Raw genomic sequence first — 21771 nt, 5'->3', positions numbered from 1 at the left:
TGGTTGCAGCCATCATTGTTGTTTGGCGGGCCCAGGCTGGATTTGAACCCACCACCTTAGGTGTATGTGGCTGGCACCCTAGCCACTTGAGCCACAGGTGCTGAGCCGACATACTACATTTTATTCTTTCATCAATTGGTGAACATTTGGGTACTTTTGACTTTTATGAATGATCCTTTTATAAACAGTTGTATACAAGGTGTCAGGAGGACATTTATTTTAATTCTTGTTGGGTGGAATTGCTCTGTCATATGGTAACTTCGTGTTTAGCTTTTTTAGGAACTATGATCTGCTTCACTTAGTGGCTGAACCAGCTCACGTTCCCACTCGTAATGAATGAGGGGTCTATCTAATTTCTCCACAAAGTCTTGTCCTTTCCATCACAGCCATTCTAGAGGAGGTGTGAATTGGTATCTTGTGGTTGTGAATAATGATGTTGAGCATCTTTTCATATGTTTATTGGCTATTAGTTTATCTTCTTTGGAGAAATGTCTGTTCAAATTCTTTACTTATTTTTAATGAGGTTATCTTTTTACTGTTGAGTTCTAAGTGTTCTTTTTGTATTGTGTGCATCTATTTCTTAGATATGTGATTTGCAAATATTATTTTCCATTGTGCTGCGTTTTCACTTTCTTGATGGTGTTCTTTGGAGCACAAAAATTTTTGATTTTGGTGAAGTTCAATTTATCTATTTTTAAAAATCTTTTATCACCTATGTTTATGAGTTGGTCTAAAAAAATCATTGCCTAACCAAGTATCACAAAGATTTACTCCTGTGTTTTCTTCAAAGAGTATTTGTTTTTGAGACAGAGAGTCTTACTATGTCGCCCTCAGTAGAGTGCTGTGGCATCCCAGCTCACAGTGCCTGGCTGTTTTTTTGTTATTGTTTTTTCAGGCCCTGGCCAGTTTTGAACCCAGCAGCCCTGGTACATGTGGCTGGCACCCTAAACACTGAGCTACGAGAGCCAACCCCTTCAAAGAGCATTATAGGTTTATTTCTTGCTTTTGGTCTGTGATCATTTTGAGTTTTATATATGGTGTGAGGTAGGGGTCCAATTTCATTCTTTTGCATGTGGATGTCTGGTTGTCTCTGCCTTGTTTGTTGAAAAGACTGTCTTTTCTTCACCAAATGGTCTTGTTGAAAATCAATTAATCTTCGATAAATGGGTGTATTTCTAGAATCTCAATTCTGTTCTGTTGATTTACATATCTGTCCTTGTGCCAGTACTAGACTGTCTTAATGGTTATACATTTATAGGTATTTTTCCTTTTTAGTGTTGTCTATTATAAGACCAAAGAAAAGAAAAAAGCTTGAGTGTGATTTTTTTATTTTATTTTTTTTAGATTTTGCTGAACCATTGACCATGCCTGGTTATGGAGGAGCAGCTTCTGCTGGAGCTTCATTTTTTGGTGCTACTGGATTGGATAACCAGCCTCCAGAGGAAATTGTAGCTATCATCACCTCCATGGGATTCCAGCGAAATCAGGCCATTCAGGCACTACGGGCAACGGTGAGCGTGAGACTGTGTGCCTGTGAACGCCCTTCTCTGGTGGGAGGTTGTTCGTATTTCTGTTAGTAACAAATGAGACCTTCCAGTGTCCTTTGATCATTTGGAATCATGTTTGTCTGACTCTGTACTCCTCTCTGGCCCACAGAGATTTATTTGTATATAGTATATGTGAAGCCAAAAGAAATAATTGAGGGAGGGAATCATATAGATAGAGATTATTTCAGAATATGGAGATAAGAAAGCTGGGGTAACAGGCTGACATTGAAAGGAGCTTTGTAACCTCTTCACTGTTTGTTAACAGGGGGTCACAGGTTCGATGGGGAGCTTGCTTTTAGCCCTAGAGCAGTGGTTCTCAACCTGTGGGTCACAACACCTTTGTAACAATGAAAACACATCCTCCATATCAGATATTTACATTACGATTCATAACAGTAGCAAAATTACAGTTATGAAGTAGCAAGAAAAATAATTTTATGGTTGGGGGTCACCACAACATGAGGAACTGTATTAAAGGGTTGCAGCATTAGGAGGCATTAGGAAGGTTGGGAACCACTGTCCTAGAGAAAGGAGGGGTGCATGAGATTCTGTATTCTTATAATAAGAAAGTTCTTTAAGAGAAGAAATGCTTTTCTGATACTGACACCTTGGAGAAATGTTTCTGAAAAGTCCCCATAGAAGACTGAATGGCTGTTTGAATTCTCTGCTCCTGTTTCTCTCTGCGGCAGGAGAGGGTTCTAACAGTCATGAACTTGCTGATGTTATCAGGAGGGATGGGATCCTGAAACTGCAATGTAGACATCTTCCTCCTGCAGCGCAGATACCTGTTTTTATTCTTGTTTAAAAATTTTATTGTCAATGATGGCAGGTGAAGAAATTTTGGGTAAATGAAGATAGGAAACTTAGGATTTTTTATTTTTTTGTTTTCTTTTAATTTTTTTCAGATACTTATTTAATATTAAGGGAAAGTACTTCCTTAAACAAAAATAACCTATCCTTCCTTACCACTCCATAGTCCATTTTTGAGTGGATGTCTGCCACTGATGATTGTTTGCCTAACTTCCCTGGTGTTTTTTTTTGCAGACAGTGGCTCTTGATTGTCCCATAGGAATGTGGCTGGAATGTTTAAAATGCTTAAAGTATCTCCACCAGAGTTTTTTTGGGGGGGGTACTTATTTTGTGCCCTGTTTATCTTACTTATCTGATGTCGCATCTAAACCATACCTGAACTTATTCTTTAGTCTGCCAGAGATATCATGAACAGGGGAAGATGGAAATATACTTATGGTCAATTAGTTTGAACTCTGTGGGATTCAGTTTAAAACAATTGCACTTAACTCACCAGGGCTGTCATCGTCAATCAAAGCATTGTGTCTCTACTGTGGTCCAGCCGCTCTACCAAGATTCAGGGAGAGGAGGCTCTAACATAGTCCTCATATTCTCATCCCTCTGACTTGCAGAGTTATCTGCGGAAAATGTGGTTGGTAGAGAAAGCAGTGTGTGCAATTAGTGTGACGTTAGGCCCACCCTTTGGCATTCTGCACCCGTCATTATTAGCATCTACCTACGAAATGCTGAGCTAAGACTGATACGGGCTTTGGAGTGCTGACCTGCTGCTCAGAACTATTTCCCTGTGAATTACAGACCTCAGCAGAGAGACTGGCAGAGAGCCAACTGAACGTGCATTTCATACGTAGAGCCAGAACTTCTGAAGAGGCCCTTAGAGACTAATGAATTTAGGTCTTCCTGCCCTACCTGCTTGACATCTGATTCAAATGGTCTGAGGACCACGTGCATTGTAAAAATGTTTTCTTTCATTAGAATCATAACCTGGAAAGAGCGCTGGATTGGATCTTCAGCCACCCTGAGTTTGAAGAGGACAGTGACTTTGTGATCGAGATGGAAAATAATGCCAATGCAAACATTATTTCTGAGGCCAAGCCTGAAGGACCTAGAGTCAAAGATGGGTCTGGAAGTAAGTTCTCGCCTCAGAGGCTGTCTGAGCGTCACCACTGCACACTCAGCTCATGCCTTTCCCTCCCAGCACTACATCCAAACTCTGACCATCCTTCAGAACGAGCACGGATCCCACCTTCCCGTAACTGGTGCCTTTCCTCTGGCACAGGCCATGGCCATCTGCTAATGTCTTGGACTCAGTCTGATAAGGTCTTGGGCCCAGCAGTGTGGCTGCTTAAGTTTAGTGTCAGCTTTGACTTTATTCCTCTGTAAAATTTCTTTGTGGGCCGTGGGAGCTTTTGTCAAAAAGAAAGCATTCATTTTTGTGGTGGTTTTTTGAACAGTAGAACAGCCGTCTCTTGTCCTTGACCATATGTAGCACTATTACTAATACCACCTGCTGAGAACTTCCTGAAGGACTGTTTCAGGATGACCAGGACCCATGCTGTAGCCATTATTCTGTCTTTTAATAGCAAACGCTACATATGTCACTGTATGCCAGGCACTGTTCCAAGCCCTTTGCATGTAACACTCATTGAGTCCTCACCTCAGCTGATTTTACCGGTGAGAATGTAGAGGCACAGAGAGATTAAGTATGTGGCCCAAGGTCACACAGCTCTAGGAGGTGGAGCCAATGTTCACATCAGAATCCCTGTTTGTCACCATTGTGCTGCCCCACCTCTGGGGCTGTCATGGCCTGCAGAGTAATGTCCAGGCTCTTGAGCCTGGCAGTCAGCACTGCCTCCAGGCAGGGCCCAGGCTGCCTCATGCTCCTTATCAGCCTCTGAATACCTGTGGCGACTGGGAGGCCTGGTCCAGTGGCCACGCCACTGGCCTACTCAGCTGTCACCACCTCTCTTCTCACTTACATGCAGGCCGGGGCTCAGGTTAATCCGTATTTGTGAAATGCCCTTCTCTCCCATCGCTGCACCTTCAAATTCTTAACCGTTATTTGGTGCTCGGCCACCGATTCCATTTCTCTGGACTGCACTCCCAGATCCTGGTCATCACAGCTTGTGCTCACCTTTATGCTAGTAACCACACCAGTGTTAACCAAGCTTCCATTTGTGCCATAGTTAATCCTCAGAGTAACCTTATGAGGGAGACACCGTTATCCTCATTTCACAGGTGGAGAAGCTGAGAGAAGGTTGGGAAGCTTGTCGAGGTCACGTCGCTGGTGAGGGAGTTCCAGTGCAGGCAGTCTGCTCCAGAGCCCATGCCCGTGGCCACTGGGTGGTTAGTTATTCTGTTATTAGAGGGATCAAACTGATCTTGCAATAAAATTATTTATGTAGATTATCTATGCTTACCACTTGATTGGGAGGTAGTAGAGGGCAAAGGGCATTTTACTTTTATAAAGCACCTGGTATCTAGTACGTAGAAAACACTGTGTAAAATAATAATTGGGTTTAAATTCACACGAGCAGCATTGATTCTTGTAATCATATAGTTGCATATCTAGTCAATGACGTTCTGACCACACCCAACATCTATGTTTTGATCTAGAACTAGAGAGAGAGGGATGGGAGGGAAACTTTTTCCTCTTCTTTTTTAAAATATATAATAGGAATTTCATCACTGAAATTATTTTAATCTCAACTGGATAAGAAAGGATGATGTAGTTCTCTCAGCTTCCTAGAGTCATATTACTTTTCATAAATCAATAGCTTGCCTAAAATATTAAAAGCTGTAATGGACCGGTTACTCAATAATTCACGAGCAGGATTTATTACATGTTACGTGTACGTCGCTTCTCTCTCCATTGATTTTCTATAATAGACTTTTCTTTGGAGATGATGAGTTCTTCTCGCAGAAGAAACAAACCACAAAATGGGGCTGTTGTAACGGTGCCAAGGTATTTGGCTGCAGCGGGAGGGAGGGTCTGATCCGAAGGGTTTCCTTTCTTCTGATGACGCTTGAAGGCACCAGCCCCTCTCTTGCAGATGGTCAGTGATGGTAAAGAGCCGCTGTTGCAGGAAAAGGTTGAATTAAAACTGACAGACACTTACAGCAACGATACAGGAAGGAACTGTTAATTGCCAGCGAGAACTCAGGTGCCTCAATGTGTAAAATGCTGAGTTCCAGGGAAACAGTTTTTTCCAAACTCTTTTATACTTTTTTTCTTCGGTTCAGTATCAGCTGCACAGTTGCAGTTACAACAAAGGGTAGAAAGAGCTAATGATTATATTATTATCTTATAATAATAATTTTATTGTATTATTATATGATTGTTGTATCAAGAAACCAGGGTGCTGGTATCTGTTCCCTAGTGTTTTTCAAGGTCATTTCAGCTCAGTGTCAAGTTTATTCTAACCTTTGGAGGAGGAGTTCCTTCTGCAGCTGCCTGCTGCTTTCTCAGGATCACTGAGAAGTTTAAGACTGATTGATTCCTCCTTCCTCACCCACACCGTCTTTCTCAGGACTTAACCGTACCTCATGCTGAGCTACAGACATTCCTGGCACTGCTTGGTTTTGAGGTTTATCTAGGACACCCACCTTCCTGATGCTTTCAAGCACCCTTTAAGCACTGTGGGTCAGACTCGGGGGATTCTGAGTGAGGGTGGGGAAGGAGTGCTGTGAGACACACTTCCAGAAATCACACACAGGATAGCAGGGTAGGAAGGCAGTTGTAGGTGAAAAATCTAATTATGAAGAAGCAGAAGCAGAAACCACCCTAACTCACTCACTGTGTCTTAAGTCTCATTAAGGAACAGATTTTTTAAAAAGCAAGCTCCCCCAGCACTGTGCTTGGCCCATGGTAGGTGATCAGCAGCTAAGTGACTAACTGAAGAGTTCGAGGGATGCCAGGAGGCAGCAAGCTCGGGGTGGCTTTCCCACTGCCCGCACTAAGTGCTGTCTACCGGATCGCCAGTAACCGTTGGCAGTAACCGCCGTTGGGTTACAGTGCGTGAGCCAGAAGAAAGGGAAGAGGACCCGCTGTGCTTTGCTGCGGGTGTATTCGCACCGGAACTCACATGTCAGTCATTGCTTTCCTTCTCCTTCATAAAAAAATTAGCATTCATGGGCCAGGCGAGGTGGCTCCTGCCTGTAATCCTAGCACTCTGGGAGGCCGAGGCCGGTGGATTGTCTGAGCTCCCAGGTTTGAGACCAGCCTGAGCCAGAGCAAGAGCCGGTCTCTAAAAATAGCCGGGTGTTGTGGTGGGCGCCTGTAGTCCCATCTACTTGGGAGGCTGAGGCAAGAGAATCACTTAAGCCCAAGATTAGGTTGCTGTGAGCTATGACGTTACGGCACTCTACCTAGTGGGACAGAGTGAAACTCTGTCTCAAAAAAAAAAATAGCATTTATATTGTCTGCCTTTCTTACAATTAAAGGGGCATGTGTTAATTTTAGCAGCTTGAGAAAATATGAATGAAAAGAGGAAATTAAAAATTATAAATTTACTACCTAGCATGACCACAAAATAATGTTTTGTTTATATTCTTCAGGCTTTTTAATGCAAATATATACAAATGACTATAACTATATTGGTTTATAAAATATAACATTCTATTCTATACATAGTATTTTATAATGTACTTTTCCCCTTTGGGTCTACTGTATATATATGTGAATAGATATCATTGCACATATATTAATTGTATTTTATTGTAAACATGTCCAAAACTTGTATACCTAATTTGTTAGGCCAGTTAGGTGTCTTCTCCCATCCAAGTACTAACCAGGCCCGACCCTGCTTAGCTTCTGAGATCAGACAGGATTGGGCACGGTCAGGGTGGTATGGCAGTAGATGGGTTTGGTATCTTCTAAACAAAAGACTAGAGTGTTACAGGAAGAGTTTCAGATAATGAAAGTATTTCCACATGCAGAAGATGGCAGCAATGATTTTTACATGATGAGTTTCTTAAAGGTTGAATTCGGTTCACAGAAGTACAACAATGCCTGATTTTTAACCCCTATCCGGGTAATAAACCCTGTACCTAATTAACTTCCGTCCCCTCCACCCTCCCTCCGTCCCTCCGTCCCTTCCTTTCTTCCTTCTTTCCATGTTGTTATGAATAGTCCTGAGCCCTGTTAGGTTATTTCTTTATTTTATTTTATTTTATTTTTTATTTCTGTATTTTTTTAAAATGCAGATTATCATTGTAGGGCCCCCCAGAAACAAAGTGCTGCTGGGGCACACCCTCGCCGCCCTGTGACATCTGTGACGTCCTGTTTCCCGCTCTCCCCAGCAGGGCTGTTGGGTTGAACATGTTTCACATTTTTTTGTGTCTTTATTACCCACTTGTTTTTCTTCTGTGTTAATGGCTTCCTCATTTCTGTTGGCCATTTTCCTGTTTTTATTGCGATTGCCAGCTGTTTCTTATTGATTTGTGTGAGAGTTTCCTGCACTGTAGGCTAGTTTGGGAACCCGATAGTTTTACGGCATTGAGTTTTTCCCACCAGAAACATGCCATGCTGCCTGTCTACTTCACCCTCCCACTCTCTGCAAAGCTACGGTGTTTTCTTCATAAACATGCTCTGCCTTTCTGGTCTAGTTATGTCTCAGAATCACATTTTCTGTGTTATTTATGAAAAAGAATTTCCCCATTGCACATTCTAAATTATTACTGCTGAATTTTGTAAAGTTACAGATCTTGTAATTGGCCATTCTGTGGGGGTTTGGTTGGAAGTACATTACATTTTTGCAGGTTAACCTGGGATATGTGTTCTCTTTAAGTTGGCTGTTTAATTTCCCAAGCCTTTTTTTTGGTTGGTAAATTGGTTGAGATATTTGACTTAGGGATATTGAGTATGATTAAATGTTAAGAGTCATTGCTGTTTAGGAGCCCAAACAAGCAGAAGCAACCTTAGGTTTTGGTGTTCTGTTGTACATGACAGGAGATCTGACACAAACTTGTCTAAGCAAAGAGGGAAGGATTGTCTCATGAAAGCTGGCAGGTCCCCAGGGGACCTGGGGCCTGGACTTCAGACTCAAACCTTTTTATCTGGATGGGCCCATGGGGGTTGGTTCCAGTCCCGGGCAGGCTCTTCCTATTGGGCAGAAGATGGTGGCCAGTGCCTTCCACAACTGCATCTCCCCAGTTTAGAATCTGGCAGAAAGTGTCTCAGCACAGGTCCCGAGACTCTGAGACTTTGTATGCATCCAGTCCTACACCAGTCACTGAGTAGGTTTGGGTCATGACCTCCTCCCAGAGGAGGCTGGGGGTAAGCTGGGCAGGGAAGGGCCTGTCCACTCCAAGCACCAGTTCAAGTGTGGTCTGGACCAGCAGAATCAGCTTCACATGAGAACTTATTAGAAAAGCAAGTTATTTCTGGGCCTGCTGAAGTAGGAACTCTCTGGGGAGGCCCAGCAAGCTATGTTTTAACAGGCCCTTCAAGGGATTCTGGAGCAGCTAACATTTGAGAACTACCACCTTAAAAGCAGCATTAGCTTGTTAGTACTGTAAGGAGGCGGGTGGCTACTGGGACCTCATCAGACCAGCTTAACACTGAAAATAACGAGGTAGATGTTTGAATCAGAAGAAAACGCAGAAAAGGACAGAGATTAAAGAAGCACTTGTATCAAATTCCTCCTTTAGGGACTATATTAATTAAAAAATCGCTATTTCTGGGCGGCGCCTGTGGCTCAAAGGAGTAGGGTGCTGACCCCATAAGCCAGAGGTGGTGGGTTCAAGCCCAGCCCCGGCCAAAAACTAGAAAAAAACAAAACAAAACTACTTGTCTTTCTGAATGAGGAAGCTTATTGAAATGGTTCAGTATCAATTCACTTAAAAGGGTTGGCCTCTGGGCACGTGACGAAGTAGTGGCTGTCACTTGTTTCTTGAGTGCTGACGGGTGACAGGCACTTTTCCTTCACTGCTCACAGGTGGGTACTCAGGTGGGGATGTGGTGACAAGTTACAAGGTTCGTTAGACCTGGCTGGACTTCAAGCCTGTCTGATTTTGAAGCCCATGTACTTTCTCCTTTACCCCCGTCGAGTCATCTCACCTCACGTTTTTTTTTCTTAATTTTTATCAAAGCATAACTGTATACATTTATGGGATACAATGTGATGATTTGATAGACAACGTAAAATGCTTAAATCAAACTAATTAACATAACCATCACCTCACTTGTTTTTGTGTTAAGACATTTATAATCTTCTGTTAGTTGTTTTGAAGTGTGCCCTTGCACTGTGCACATTAGGTGAGATCTCACCCAGTACCCTCCTTCCTACTTGCCCTCCTTCCCCCCCTCCACGCCCCCTCCTGTCCCCTCTTTCTTTCTGGACTATATTTGTGTTTATCATTCATACAAATGTGTAAGCGTTTATGTATTGGTTTCATAATAGTATTGAGTACATTGGATACTTTTTTTCCATTCTTTTTTTTTTTTTTTTTGAGACAGTCTCATTTTATTGCCCTTAGTAGAGTGCTGTGGTATCACAGCTCACAGCAACCTCCAACTCTTGGGCTTGAGTGATTCTCTTGCCTCAGCCTCTCAAGTAGCTGGGACTACAGGCACCCGCCACAATGCTCAGCAGTTATCACTGCTGTTTTAGCTGGCCGGGGCTAGGTTTGAACCCACCACTGTTGGTATATGGGGCTGGTACCCTACCCATTGAGCCATAGGTGCCACCCTTTTTTTTTCCCATTCTTGAGATACTTTACTAAGAAGAATATGTTCCAGCTCCATCCAGGTAAACATAAAAGATGTAAGGTCTCCCTCTTTTATGGCTGCATAGTATTCCATGGTATGATATACCACAATTTGTTAATCCAGTCCTGAGTTGATGGGTATTTGGGTTGCTTCCACGACTTGGCAGTTATGAATTGGGCTGCAGTAAACATTCTGGTGCAAATGTCTTTGTTGTAAAATAATTTTTGTTCATCTAGGTAGATGCCTAGTAATGATATTGCAGGATCAAACAGTAGGTCAACTTTTAGTTCCATGAGGATTCTCCATACTTCTTTCCAAAATGGCTGTATTAGTTTGCATTCCCACCAGCAGTGTAGAAGTGTTCCCTTTTCTCCACATTTCACGCCAACATCTGCAGTTTTGGGATTTTGTGATGTGGGCTAATCTTACTGGAGTTAGGTGATAGCTCAGAGTGGTTTTGGTTTACATTTCTCTGATGATTAAAGATGATGAACGTTTTTTCATGTGTATGTTGGCCATTTGCCATCATCTTCAGAGAAGTTTCTGTTCAAGTCTCTTGTCCACAAAGAGAAGGGGTTGTTTGTTCTTTGCTTATTGATTAATTTGAGTTCTCTGTTGATTCTAGTTATCAGACCTTTGTCAGAAACATAAACTGCAAAATATCTTCTCCCGTTCTAAAGGCTGTCTGTTTGCTTTACTTATGAAGAGGATCCCCTGGCAATTGAAGCAGCACCAAAAATATATTACTGGGATCTGATCACCTCACATTTTGTATTGGAACAGGAAGGCGACAGTCTGTTTTTCAGCAGGCTCTTTATTGCCACATGCTGAACATTTTAGGACTAGCACCTAACTTTCTGTTGAGTTAAAAAAAAAATTTAGAACAGTGGGAAATCAGGCCTTCACTCTGACCTGTCTGGGTTTCTGCTCTTTGCAGAATCATTTCTGTTTTTGTGTTGCACTTAAAGAGTGTTTAATTTTTTTTTTTTTAAAGAACTCACTGATTGCTGGTGTAATTAACTTGCGATTAGGCTGTGATTACTCAAAACCTGCTCTGGCTCCCTCAGCCACATTGCTGTAATGGTTTAAACGTCTCCTGCTGCAGCTGAGATTCTCCTGCTAGGGAGCAGAGAGATGTGGTCTGTACGTAATGGGGGCTCCTACTGTGCTGAGCTCCCAAAGAAATGTCGCCCAAAAGAGGATCTGGAGAACCAGAGATACAGCTCCTCAGGGATGCTGTCCCCCAGTGGTCACTTGGGAGTGACATAAACTTGCTTCATGCCTGGGCTCTAATTCCCATCCCACTTAGCCCTGGTTGCAATTCCCATGTTTTCAGTGGTGCTGTTGAAAGAGAAAGCTACTCTGTGGAGTAAACTAATTTACATTGAAGTACAAAATCATTGAGAATTGTTAAACGGGGAGGGAAATGTTTTATATTTGGAGTGTGAAATATTATTATAGAGACTCCAAATAGAACTTAATGTTGAGATGCTGTGAGTGGGGAGAGTTAATTTGTAGATGCTTTAAAATTCTGTGTTGTCAGCTCACTTAAGAAGTTATTGATTTTATGGGTGGCGCCTGTGGCTCAGTGGGTAAGGCACCCGCGGCTCAGTGGGTAAGGCACCGGCCCCATATACCGAGGGTGGCAGGTTCAAACCCAGCCCCGGCCAAACTGCAACAAAAAAATAGCTGGGTGTTGTGGTGGGCGCCTGTAGTCCCAGCTACTAGGGAGGCTGAGGCAGAATTGCCTAAGCCCCGGAGTTGGAGGTTGCTATGAGCTGTGATGCCACTGCACTTTAAAGAGGGTGATAAAGTGAGACTTTGTCTCTAAAAAAGTAGATAAGTAAATAAAAGAAGTCATTGATTTACCCAGATCCTTTTTTCTCCACCTCCCCTCACAGATTTTTTTTTTTTCTCCCTCAGAGCAGGGATGAGGGAAAGCAAGCTGTTGGTGGGGGAGTGTTTGCAGATGTAGGGTGCTTAGGAGTCAAATATTAGTAAATTGAGGGCCTTATTTACCCCTTGTGGTACAGAAGAAGTTAGGGACAAGTAATGATACAAATTATTCAAGTTAGAAAGATTGGATTAAGAACCCACTTTATCTCGTCAGGAGACTGTGGACTCCGGGGTCTTGATGGTTGTTTCTTTTGATGTCTCTGTAACACACTCTGCAGACTAACTAAACAACCTGTCATGCTCTTGTGAGTTGCCACTACTTTGTAAAACGTGTAGATGCTGTAATAGCTTATAAAAGTAAAGTCATTTAACGCCACTCCTGGATTTAGTGTTGCTTTTGGTCACTGTGTGTTGTTAAAGCATAATTTTCAAAAAGGCAAAATTATAACTTAAGTAAATGAGCACATATGATGGATTTTCTTTAACTCTTTTATTAATGGAAGAACCAGTCAGATGTTATTACTGGTTTAAAAACATCTGTGAAGCCAGAATATATGTAAAGACAGTTTAATAAAGAAATGTCAGGATGAAATTGGTGGGTTAGATTAAAAATTAGTGTCTATCAGGACCATAAATCCTTGAGGTTATGTGTTCAAGTGGAGAGAAAGTTTTTGTATCCTTAACAGACAAAAATCTATAAGTTTAACAAGTAGCTTCACCAAGTATGAGGTGTTTAAAAAATGGCAAGCAGTGAGATGAACTAAGTGTAATCCTCCCAGACCAAGAGCCAGCAAACCTTCTCTAAAGGGCCAGATAATAATGTTTCAGGGCCAGAGACCTTTTTCTCCCTCTTCTCAGAACTACAGAAACCGACTGTGGGCCAGGTTTCACCAGTGGGTATTTGCCAGTTCCTTCCCTATACAATTTTTGAGTGGCTTTTCCTCCAGATGACATTGGAAGCGCATGCTGCCTGCCTCTTATACCTTCTAAGTTCCGTATAATTTCTCTGATAGTGATGTCTCAAAGAACAAAATCAGAGAGTGTAATTGCTGTTATGTTGGATGGGTTGATAGTGATGAAATTTGATATTAAGAATCTTCACATTGGAAAGATTTTCCTCGAGTTCAAAAAGGACGCCTTTTGCAGGGAGGAGAATGCTAGTTACAGATGCTTTTAATCTGACCATTTAGAAAGACTCTATCCACAAGGTGTGGGGCAGAGTGATTTTGTCAGATTTCTAGTTCTTCTATTTTCAAAGTCAGCATTTCTGAAATGTTTACCTGATCTCAAACTACCTTTTAAATTTACATAAGAAGAGGTTTCTAATTTTTTTTTTTAGTTCTTTTTTTTTTTGGAGTGTGTTTTGCAGTGATACACACGCACACAGACACACCCACTATATTTTTTATTTATGTTTATTTTTTCCTTTGGGAAGGTCTCTGGGAACTTGGAGAAGAATCAGTAGTAGCTTCCCTGTCTGGTTTATACAGTTTGACTTTCTATTTGGAAACAAATATAAATTGAAATTTATTACCTGTTTAGTTTTTGTAAATGTATTGAAAGAGATTCTTTTTTTTCGAGACAGAGTTTCACTGTGTTGCCCTTGGTAGAGTGCTGTTGTGTCATAGCTCGCAGCAACCTCAAACTCTTAGGTTTAAGGGATTCTCTTGCCTCAGCCTCTCAAGTAGCTGGGGCAATAGGCACCTGCCACAATGCCCAGCTATTTTTTTGTTATTCTTGTCATTGTTGTTTAGCAGGCTCTGGCCAGGTTTGAACCCACCAACCCTGGTACCTATGACTGGGACCCTAACCATTGAGCTAGGTGCCAAACCAAAAGAGATTCTTTTTTTTTGCTATTGGTTCCTAGCAGGAGGTCGTGAATAATGCATGGAATAGTTGCTTAAATTGGTTAATTTTAATTATAGAACTAAGATTTATGGTGCCTTTAAAATTTTATTCTTATGATTCTCAGCATATGCAGAAATTGTTTTAACCAAAGAGGGAAAAACACCTTTGGGTTCTTAATAATATTTGGGGGTGTATTGCGATGTATGGATTTGTCATTTCTCTGTTTCTGTCAGCCTGTTGGCTGTTTTGCTGAGTGACCCTGCCTCATGGTGGGAAGCGCTCATTAAATACTCTGTTGAATTGCTGAAGTCAGTGTTTGGGGGGACGGGCAGTTTCTTGGGGGAAAACCCTCAATTGGACTATGTCCTTTCTGTATTTTATGGAAATTTTTAGAGGGCAGCAGCATAGCAGCACTGTTTCTCAGATGGAAGGTTTGGAATTTGATGTAGAATTCCTCCAGAAGCACTTAAAAACAAATAGACCTCGAGAAACATGGAAAGGTCTCCCTCAGCTCACACCCTGTCTTGCATTCTGAGTGAGTAGGGACAGGTTCTTAGTGGGGAAGGCCAATAGGAGGGCAGACGAGAGCCAGGTCCCTAGATCACTGTTGCAAAAAATAAGTACCAGGCATTCTGAGTGAGTAGGGACAGGTTCTTAGTGGGGAAGGCCAATAGGAGGGCAGACGAGAGCCAGGTCCCTAGATCACTGTTGCAAAAAATAAGTACCATTGTCATTCACAACCGTTTCTGCCTGGCTTCTGGTTTCAAATTTGGGATTTTTTTTGTCAATGTTCATGACATCTAGTAACAGAAACTTAGTAAATGATGGGAAAGGCCATTCTCCCTGGTTTGTTTCTGATTAATTATTTCTCTAGTTTATACTCCTATATGTATAAAGATTTGTATAATATAACAAGGTATAAAAACAAGCCAGGAAATGGAGTGAAGGGTCATTTTTTCATTCACTTATTTATTTATATATCCAGCAAATACTTATGAAGTGCCTACCACATGCCCAGCATTGTATTCTGTGCTTGGACTCTTTCCAGTAAAGAAAAAACTCCCACCTGTGTGGAGGTATATTCTAGCCCAGGGTAAAAGGAGATGGACAACAGATAAATGCCCAGGGAAGTATGTGGCTTGGCAGTTGTTACTTCTGCTGTATGTACAGGAAAGCAGAATAAGGACCCTGGGTGGGTGGGTGTGGGGGGAGGGTTATTATTTTTAAGGGTGGTTCAGAAAGGCCTCTTTGATGAGGTGATATTTAACGAAACACCTCAGCGAAGTGAGAGTCATGTGACATCTGAAAAAAGAGAGTTTGAGACAGAGAAGTAGTAGGTAAAAAGGCTTGAAGGCTGGGACATGCTGGGTGTTGCCTTGCAGGAGGAAGATTTCACTCTGAGATACAGGAAGCTACTGGAGGGCTACTGGGGAGAGTAATGACCATAATTAACTTCCATTAAAAAAAAAGACTGGTTTGGCAGCCATGCTGGTAGGGAACACGAGAGAAAGCAGGGAGCCCAGTTAAAAGGTTGTTGTAATAATTTAGATAAGAGACTATGGTGACTTGGTTACTAATGGAGGTGGTAAGAAGTGGTTGGATTCTGAATATATTTTGAAGAAACTACTGACCATCATTATCTGCTGATGGACTGAGCAGATATAAAGAATGTGAGAGAGAAGTCAAGATTTTTTTCCCTGAGTTACTGGAAGACTAGACTTATCATTGACTAAGATTGATAAGGGTGGGAGAAGAATGCCTAACAAACTAGAAATAGAAGGGGACTTCTCAACTTTGTAATGGGTATGTACAAAAATCCACAGCTCACATCATACTTAATGTGAAAGACTAAACACTTTCCTCCTCAAATCAGGAAGAAGATGAGGATGTCTTCACTTCTCTTTAACATTGTATAGGAGGCAAGAAAAAAGATAAAAGGCATCCACATTATCAAGGAAGAAGCCAGACTGTCTCTATTTGCAATTCACATAAGTTTTTATTTAGAGCATCCTAAGGAATCCACTAAAAATCTTAAAACTAATAAATGGGTTCAGCAAGGTTGCAGGAAACAAGATCAATGTACAAAATTCAGATGTATTTTTATATACTAGCAATGAACATTCAGAAAATGAAATTAAGCAAACAAAATTACTTATTGACATGAGATTAGATGACACCACTCAGAGAGAGTGTCTGGGTGGAGTGCAGGGGAAAGGGTCTGAACCCAGGTCATCAACATTCAGAGGTCAGGGAGATGAGGAAGAACCAGCAAAGGAGACAAATACGGAGCAAGCAGTGAGGCAGCTGGCACATTACAAGAGCCACGTCCTGGGAGCTCGTACATATTTGAGAAAGGAAAAGCTGATCAACAGTGTGTTCCGATGCTGAAGAGTAAGATGAGTACTGGGGATTGGCAGCTGAGTGAGTGAGCATGAGTGAAAAGCAAGAGAGAAAGAATGGGAGAGAGAGGAGTGAAAGATAGGGTCTGTCCAGAAGAAATACATTTTCAACCCATGAGTGGATTCATAAATTGTGGTATATGTGCACCATGGAATATTATGCAGCCTTAAAAAGGATAGAGACTTTACCTCTTTAATGTTTACATGGATGGAGCTGGAACATATTCTTCTCAGCAGAGTATCTCAAGAATGGAAGAAAAGTTATCCAGGGTACTCAGCCCTACTATGAAACCAATTTATAAACACCCACACTTTCATATGAAAGCTATAACCCAACTACAGCCCAAGATGAAGGGGAAAGAGGAAGGGGAGGGGAGAAAAGGGGGGAGGATGGGTGGAAGGAGGGTAACTGGTGGGACCACACTATGGTGCATTTTACAAGGGTACATGTGAAATCTACTAAGTGTAGAATATAAATGTCTTAACACAATAACTAAGGAAATGCGGCAAAGGCTATGTTAACCAGTTTGATGGAAGTATTTCAAATTGTATATAAAACCAGCACATTGTACCCCATAATTGCATTAATTTACACAGCTATGATTTAATAAAAAAAGAAAAAAAAGAAAGTGGCATCTGTGGATGTTTCCTACAAACTTTAAAAAAATATATAAATGATTGTGGAAATTTACATTTTGCCTCTATGAATTCCTAATGAACACTTTCTGAGATCTGTCATAAATTTATAATTAAAAGAAAAAATAAATGTATTCTAATATTTTCACATAAAAAAGTATTAGAAAAATCACTTTGCAAGCTCATTTTTTTCTTTATTAAATCCAACATACATACATGCTACTATCAATTACTATAAAAGCTTGTAAATGCATTGAATGTTGGTTCTATCTCATTGTGGTCTGTAACAGTTTGCTGAATGGAGTGGTAACTAGTCCATGGAACCCATTTATGTTCTGTGGGTCTAGAATTAGCTGAAAGAATACAAACTGAGATTGATTCAACACAGATTTGATACAGACTTCTGGGTTTGACGGCAGGAGGTCCTTGTTAACTGGTCTCCTCCTCTAAGAGGCTATATTTTTCCTTGTTGGGGAAGCTTGAAGTCTGGAGTTTGGTCCCACATAGATGTAATCAAGGGCAAGTCAGAAATCTTGAGGGATGCATTATCTCTTCTGGAAATGAAAACAGCTATCTGCTTTCTTCCTTCTAATTCTGACATTTGTATGGCATTTTAGTCTGAATTGCTCATTTAAGTCTCATACAACTCTGTAACAAAGTGGGGTTTTTTTTTTTTTTTTTTAATTTCCATGAAGAAACAGGCTTAGCAAGAGGAAACCACTTGTCCACCATCTGCTGTGACAGTGACAGAACCAGGATTACCATTTTAGACCCATGAGCTGCCACCTGACTGGGTTGTAGGATTTTTAATCCCCTTCTAGACTTCAATTTAACACTAATTGTGCTTCGGCAGTTTAAGTTCTGCTTTTGTTATCATGAATTTGAAGATTGAATTTAGTGTGTATAAACATAGCAAGGTAAATAGACTGCTTTTCTAATCCAAGCATTGCTGGATTATACTACTGTTGATCTTAACTTCTGTTCAGAAGTGCTCTTGATTCTAGAAATGCTGTTTTATAACTGAATTGTCTCCTCTTCTACAGTGTATGAATTATTTGCGTTCATCAGTCACATGGGAACATCTACAATGAGTGGCCATTATGTTTGCCATATCAAGAAGGAAGGGAGGTGAGTCTTTTTAAGCAGGTGTACAATAGCTATGTTTTCTTGAGCACCTACTGTGCACCAGACACCCTAGTGGTGCACCATGTGTTACCTCATTTGGTTTTCCTCTCCCCTTAGTCTTATAAGGAATAAACTCTTACTACATCAGGACACCTCTGAGGCTCAGGGAAGATGAGTAGCTTGACTTTAGTTAGTAAGTAGCTGTGTCAGAGCTGGTATTCAAAGTCATGTTCAACCACATACCATGGTGACCTCCCAAAATAGACGCATGGAGCAGCAAAATATATGCCATGTTTGGAAGCTCCATAGGGACTGCCAAGTTTACTCAACAAAACAACAAAACCAGGATGTCCTATTACATTTTACATAAATAACAAATAATATTTTAGCACATATACGTATGTATTTCAAATACTGAGTGTCCCAAATATTGTGTGGGATAAATGTAACATACTTATGCTACAATTATTTATTGCTTACCTGATACTCAGATTTAACTGGGAACCTGTGTTTTGTTTGGCAGCTCTAAATCTTCAGTGCTGATTGCAGCCTTGCAGTTGGCTTCATGGCATCTTTCTTTCTTTTTTATTATTGGGGATTCATTGCGGGCACAAAGATCCAGGTTACATTGATTGCATTTGTTAGGTAAAGTCCCTCTTATAATTGTGTCCCGCCCCAAAAGTTATGTCACACACTGTGACCTTCTCACTGCCCCTCCCTCTCTCTGCTTTTCCCTTCCTCTACCCCTCTCCCTCCCTCTCCTCTCCTCTCTCTGCTCTTCCCTTCCCTCAACCTCTACCATGTCCTAGGTCATCAACTAGGATTGAGTCCATAGGATTCTTTTTTTTTTTGAGACAGAGCCTCAAGCTGTCACCCTGGGTAGAGTGCCATGGCATCACAGCTCACAGTAACCTCCAGCTCCTAGGCTTAAGCGATTTTCTTGCCTTGGCCTCCCAAGTAGCTGGGACTGCAGACACCAGCCACAACACCCAGCTATTTTTTGTTTGTAGTTGTCCTTGTTGTTTGGCAGGCCCGGGCTGGATTTGAACCTGCCCACTCTGGTGTATGTGGCTTGGTGCCTTAGCCACTTGAGCTATAGGTGCTGAGCTGAGTCCATAGGATTCTTGCTTCTCCATTCCTGTGATGCTTTACTAAGAATAATGTGTTTCACTTCCATCCAGGTTAATACAAAGGATATAAAGTCTCCATCTTTTGTAATGGCTGAATAGTATTCCATGGTGTACATATACCACAGCTAGTTAATCCAGTTCCTGGGTTGATGGATATTTAGGCTGTTTCCAAATTTTGGTGATTGTAAACTGAACTGCAAAAACCGTCTAATGCAAGTATCCTTATGGTAAAAGGATTTTTTCCCTTCTGGGTAGATACCCAGTAATGGGATTGCAGGATCAAATGGGAGGTCTAGCTTGAGTTCTTTGAGAGTTCTCCATACCTCCTTCCAAAAAGGTCATATTAGTTTGCAGTCCCACTGGCCGTGTAAAAGTGCACCCTTCTCTCCGCATCCACGCCAGCATCTGCAGTTTTGAGATTTTGTGATATAGGCCATTCTCACTGGGGTTAGATGGTATCTCAGGGTGGTTTTGATTTGCATTTCTCTAATAATCAGGGATGATGAACATTTTTTCATGTTTGTTCACCATTGGTCTGTCTTTTTTAGAGAAGGTTCTATTCATCATTCTTGCCCATTGGTATATGGGATTGTTGGTTTTTTTCATGTGGATTGAGTTCTCTATCGAGCTTTTGTCTGATTCAAAATATGCAAATATCCTTTCCCATTGCGTAGGTTGTCTGTTTGCTTTGGTTGTTGTCTCCTTAGCTATACAGAAGCTTTTCAGTTTAGTTAAGTCCCATTTGTTTATTTTTGTTGTTGCAATTGCCACAGAAGTCTTCTTCATGAAGTCTTTCCCCAAGCCAGTATCTTCCAGTGTTTTTCCTATGCTTCCTTTGAGGACTTTTATCATTTCATGCCTTAAATTTAAGTCCTTTATCCATCTTGAATCAATTTTTGTGAGTGGAGGAAGGTGTGGATCCAGTTTCAGTCTTTTACATGTGGATATCCAGCTCTCCCAGCACCATTTATTGAATAGGGAGTCTTTCCCCAATGGACGTTCTTGTTTGGTTTATTAAAGATTAGGTGTTAGAAGATGTTAGTTTCATTTCCTGGTTTCTATTCAATTCCAAATGTCCATGTCTCTATTTTCGTGCCAGTACCATGCTGTGTTGACCACGATGGCCTCGTACTACAGCCTCAAGTCTGATATGCTGATGCCCCTAGCTTTGTTTTTATTAGTAAGAACTGCCTTAGCTATGTGGGTATTTTTCTGGTTTCCTGGCTTCCTGGCTTCTTAAGCAGGATTGTTAGGTGTGCAGTGATCCGAGAGTGAGGCAGGTACAGACTAGAATGCTGCTGCTCTTTACAGAGCCTCCTCCCTGGGCTGGATCTCCTGCCCCACCCACCGCCCACCACCCACCGCCAAGGGGTCAGTGTGTGTAGGGCCCTCCCTGTAGCTCTGTGGGTTAGTGTACCTGGTGGGGCAGCGCTCAGGCCTTGGGGACACTGGGAGGACACGTTAGTATAGCCTCACGCTCCACAGCTTCCACCGAAGGAGTGGCCATTTCCCACCCAGCCTTGACTGTGCTCTTTTTTGCTCTGTCTCTGCTTTTATCTTTGCAACTTTTAGATTAATAAAATAGATGAGCACAGGGTCTTATATTTATAGGGAATTCTTATTGCCACGCATGATAACTCTTTCAAAAATAATTTTTTAAGGAAAAATAGCTTAATATAATTTAAAAAGCTATGAAATTCATTGTAAAAAGTTTCTAAAATACAGAAACATACCAAGAATATGCACACTGGAAGCCTGATGATAACCAAGAAAATAACATATTGTTCTTTTTTTTTTTTTTTAAGAGACAGAGTCTCAAGGCTCAATTTATGGCCCTCAGTAGAGTGCTGTGGTGTCACACAGCTCACAGCAATCTCCAACTCCTGAACTTAAGTGATTCTCTTGCCTCAGCCTCCTGAGTAGTTGGGACTACAGGCACCCACCACAATGCCTGGCTATTTTTTTTGTTGCAGTTTGGCCGGGACCAGGTTCAAATCTGCCACCCTTGGTATGTGGGGCCAGTGCCCTACCCACTGAGCCACAGGTGCCGCCCTATTTTGTTTTATTGGTCTCACTGGAGGAGGGCGTACATTTACACATATTACATGTACGTTGCATATGTATTTATAGCTTTCCTAGAAGCTTAAAGTGGGTGCAGAGTACATACATACTACTGCATATTATATTGACATTATTTTCTTACTTCACTAAATATTTTTTGAAATTTTAATAGTCCTGGTCAAGCATGATGGCTCAGGTCTGTAATTTAAGCACTTTGGGAAGCTAAGGTGGGTAGATTACTTTAGGTCAAGAGTTCAAGAGCAGCCTGAGCAAAAGTGAGACCGTGTTTCTACTAAAAATAGAAAAATTAGCGGGTGTTGTGGTGGGTGCCTGTAGTCCTAGCTACTCAGGAGGCTGAGACAGGAGGATTGTTTGAGTTTGCTGTGAGCTATAATGAGGCACTCTACCCAAGGTGACAGAAGGGACTTTGTCTCAAAAAAAAAAAGAAAAGAAAGAAAGAAATTTTAATAACCAGGTAACAGTTAATGGGATGGATGTTTAATTCTGAATTTTGGCTAGTTTCATACCTAAGGGTGAATAAATGTTGCACATGATTCTTCAACTCAGTTTTTTTCTTTCTTTCTTTCTTTCTTTCTTTTTTTTTTTTTTTT

General features: G+C 41.4%; 1 protein-coding gene across 1 annotated transcript in view; it reads left to right on the top strand.

Annotated features, from left to right (window-relative positions):
- USP13 (ubiquitin specific peptidase 13) overlaps positions 1–21771 on the top strand; it is a 154386-nt gene that overhangs the window by 131906 nt on the left and 709 nt on the right. The window contains exons 18-20 of the mRNA XM_003794274.2: positions 1345–1511; positions 3330–3483; positions 17888–17972. Of these exons, the coding sequence (XP_003794322.2) occupies positions 1345–1511; positions 3330–3483; positions 17888–17972 (406 nt within the window). The remainder of the gene's footprint in view (positions 1–1344; positions 1512–3329; positions 3484–17887; positions 17973–21771) is intronic.

Source organism: Otolemur garnettii, unplaced genomic scaffold (genome assembly GCF_000181295.1).
Source record: "Otolemur garnettii isolate 467f Iridium unplaced genomic scaffold, OtoGar3 scaffold00078, whole genome shotgun sequence".
Taxonomy (NCBI): domain Eukaryota; kingdom Metazoa; phylum Chordata; class Mammalia; order Primates; family Galagidae; genus Otolemur; species Otolemur garnettii.
Note: the sequence above shows the minus strand (reverse complement) of the source record. Positions and strands in the feature narration are given on the sequence as shown.